At 36.5% G+C, this 2,008-nt stretch overlaps 1 protein-coding gene across 1 annotated transcript; it reads left to right on the top strand.

Annotated features, from left to right (window-relative positions):
- Nucleotides 1-321: 321 nt before the first annotated feature.
- On the top strand, nt 322-1,510 carry LOC125367282 (vomeronasal type-2 receptor 116-like). Its single transcript, XM_048367953.1, has 2 exons — nt 322-476; nt 1,186-1,510. Exons 1-2 carry the CDS (start codon nt 339-341, stop codon nt 1,432-1,434), a joined length of 387 nt encoding a protein of 128 aa, XP_048223910.1. The 5' UTR covers nt 322-338; the 3' UTR covers nt 1,435-1,510.
- Nucleotides 1,511-2,008: the final 498 nt, after the last annotated feature.

Genomic DNA, 2,008 nt, shown 5'->3' with positions numbered 1-2,008 from the left:
ATGAATTCCTACACCATGTGTCGTTATGTGTTGAGCAATTTTTAATAAAAGGCAAAATTTTCATCATAGATTCATTGTTTGACTCAAGTATGAGTAAAAAATATTTTATTCTAGGTTCATCACATGTATATCTAATTTTTACACAGTATCACCCAGATGTTTCTGAATTCACAAATTTTGTCAAGGTAGTTAACCCTTCCAAATACCCACAAGACCATTTCCTTGCCAAACTGTGGCTTTCTTCTTTCAATTGCTCACAATCTGAGTCTGACTGTGTAATGTTGGAGAACTGTCCTCATGATGCCTCTTTGGGTTGGTTGCCTGGGCATATTTTTGACATGGCTATGTCTGGAGACAGTTACAATGTATACAATGCTGTGTATGCTGTGGCCCAGGCTCTCCATGAAATGCTTCTTCATCAATCAGAACTACAAACAATGGGAAATAGGAAAGGGACAGTGCCTTCCCTTGCACAGGTAAGGCCTTCTGGTACATATGGCACACACCCAGAAGAAACTCACTTCATATAGGGGTTTCTAACTACATGAAATTAAGTATTTCAGGTAGTTTTAAAAAACCAAAGCAACTGTACTCAATTAAGTGTCTGTGAGATTCTGTAGATATGCCTTCATGTACTAAACAGGAAACACAGGCCACTAAGAAGGACAAGTTGTATTTCATGTTTACAATTTTTTTTTTAGTTACAAATAACCTCAACAGGCTAATACCTAGTGTTTTGTAAATTGTGAAATCACCATTTTCCCCTGCATTTCTCTAGTAATTGCAAAGATGACATCCTGTACATAATTATGTATATTTTTCATAAGCAACCATTTTTGTTCTACTTTACATATCAAAAATTTTATAAAATTCAAGATATAGACAATGGTAAAATTAATGATTGTGGAAAACTCTAGATAACCTAGATGACCTAAAATTGTCTCACTCATGACTATTTGCATGGAATTCCTTTCTCTTGAAAATAGTCCTTCTATTTCTTTGCTGAGTGGCTAGGATTCAGAAAAACTATTTATATTCCTCTGTACATTTTCTTCTGGGATATTTCATTACATGCCTCTGGTATTCTTGAATTCTGAACCAGAAATTTAAAGCAATCAGGAACTTTTCTTAGTTCAGGTCTTCCACCTTAACTCTGGGTGTACACAATCAATGTATCTCTTTTAGTTGCATCCTTTTCTGAAGAAGATCCAATTTCACAATCCTGCTGGTGATCAAGTGGTTTTGCATGATGAAAGGAAATTGGAGCCAGAGTTTGATCTTGTGAATATTTGGAATTTTCCAGAAGGTCTTGAACTTAAAGTGAAAGTAGGAAAGTTTTCTCCATATACTCTACAAGGCCATCAACTATCTTTATCTGAAGATATGGTAGAGTGGGCCATGGGAAGTACAGAGGTGTGTTGGATAACTTTGTGATGGTTTTCAGAATATATAATTAAGCAAAATTCATCAGTAAATTCTGTGCCTGGTTGAATGCTAGCAACTTACTCCTGTAATAATCCACTTAGCTGGCTGAAGTCTGAATATCATATTTCCAAATCAGTCATAGCAGGAAAGCCTGGGAGATGTATCAATGATTACCCATGAATTCAGTGGGAAGTAGAGTCCTGGGTCAATCATTAGGGTAAGCCTTAAGGAACAAACATCAGATACACAGCCTAGGCTCTCAGTTCAAGTTTTAGTTTGACACACACACACACACACACACACACACACACACACACACACACACAAATGTATGCCATATGTACTTACTAACAACCAAGGATTTTCCCTTTAAATATTTCCAATTTAAGAAATTATATGGATGGATTATTGAACAGAATAATTTAATTGGGTTGGGACCTTATGGCACAGGCTTGTAATTCTATCTTCTTTGTCCTCTGTCAGCCTTAGATCTAAGATTACAGGTCTGGTTAACTGGGTAGGAAAGCCTGTGAGACCCTTATCTCAACTAACTGCCAAAGACCTCAAGTGGAGATTTGCCTCA

Source organism: Perognathus longimembris, chromosome 18 (assembly GCF_023159225.1).
Source record: "Perognathus longimembris pacificus isolate PPM17 chromosome 18, ASM2315922v1, whole genome shotgun sequence".
In the NCBI taxonomy this organism is placed as follows: domain Eukaryota; kingdom Metazoa; phylum Chordata; class Mammalia; order Rodentia; family Heteromyidae; genus Perognathus; species Perognathus longimembris.
Note: the sequence above shows the minus strand (reverse complement) of the source record. Positions and strands in the feature narration are given on the sequence as shown.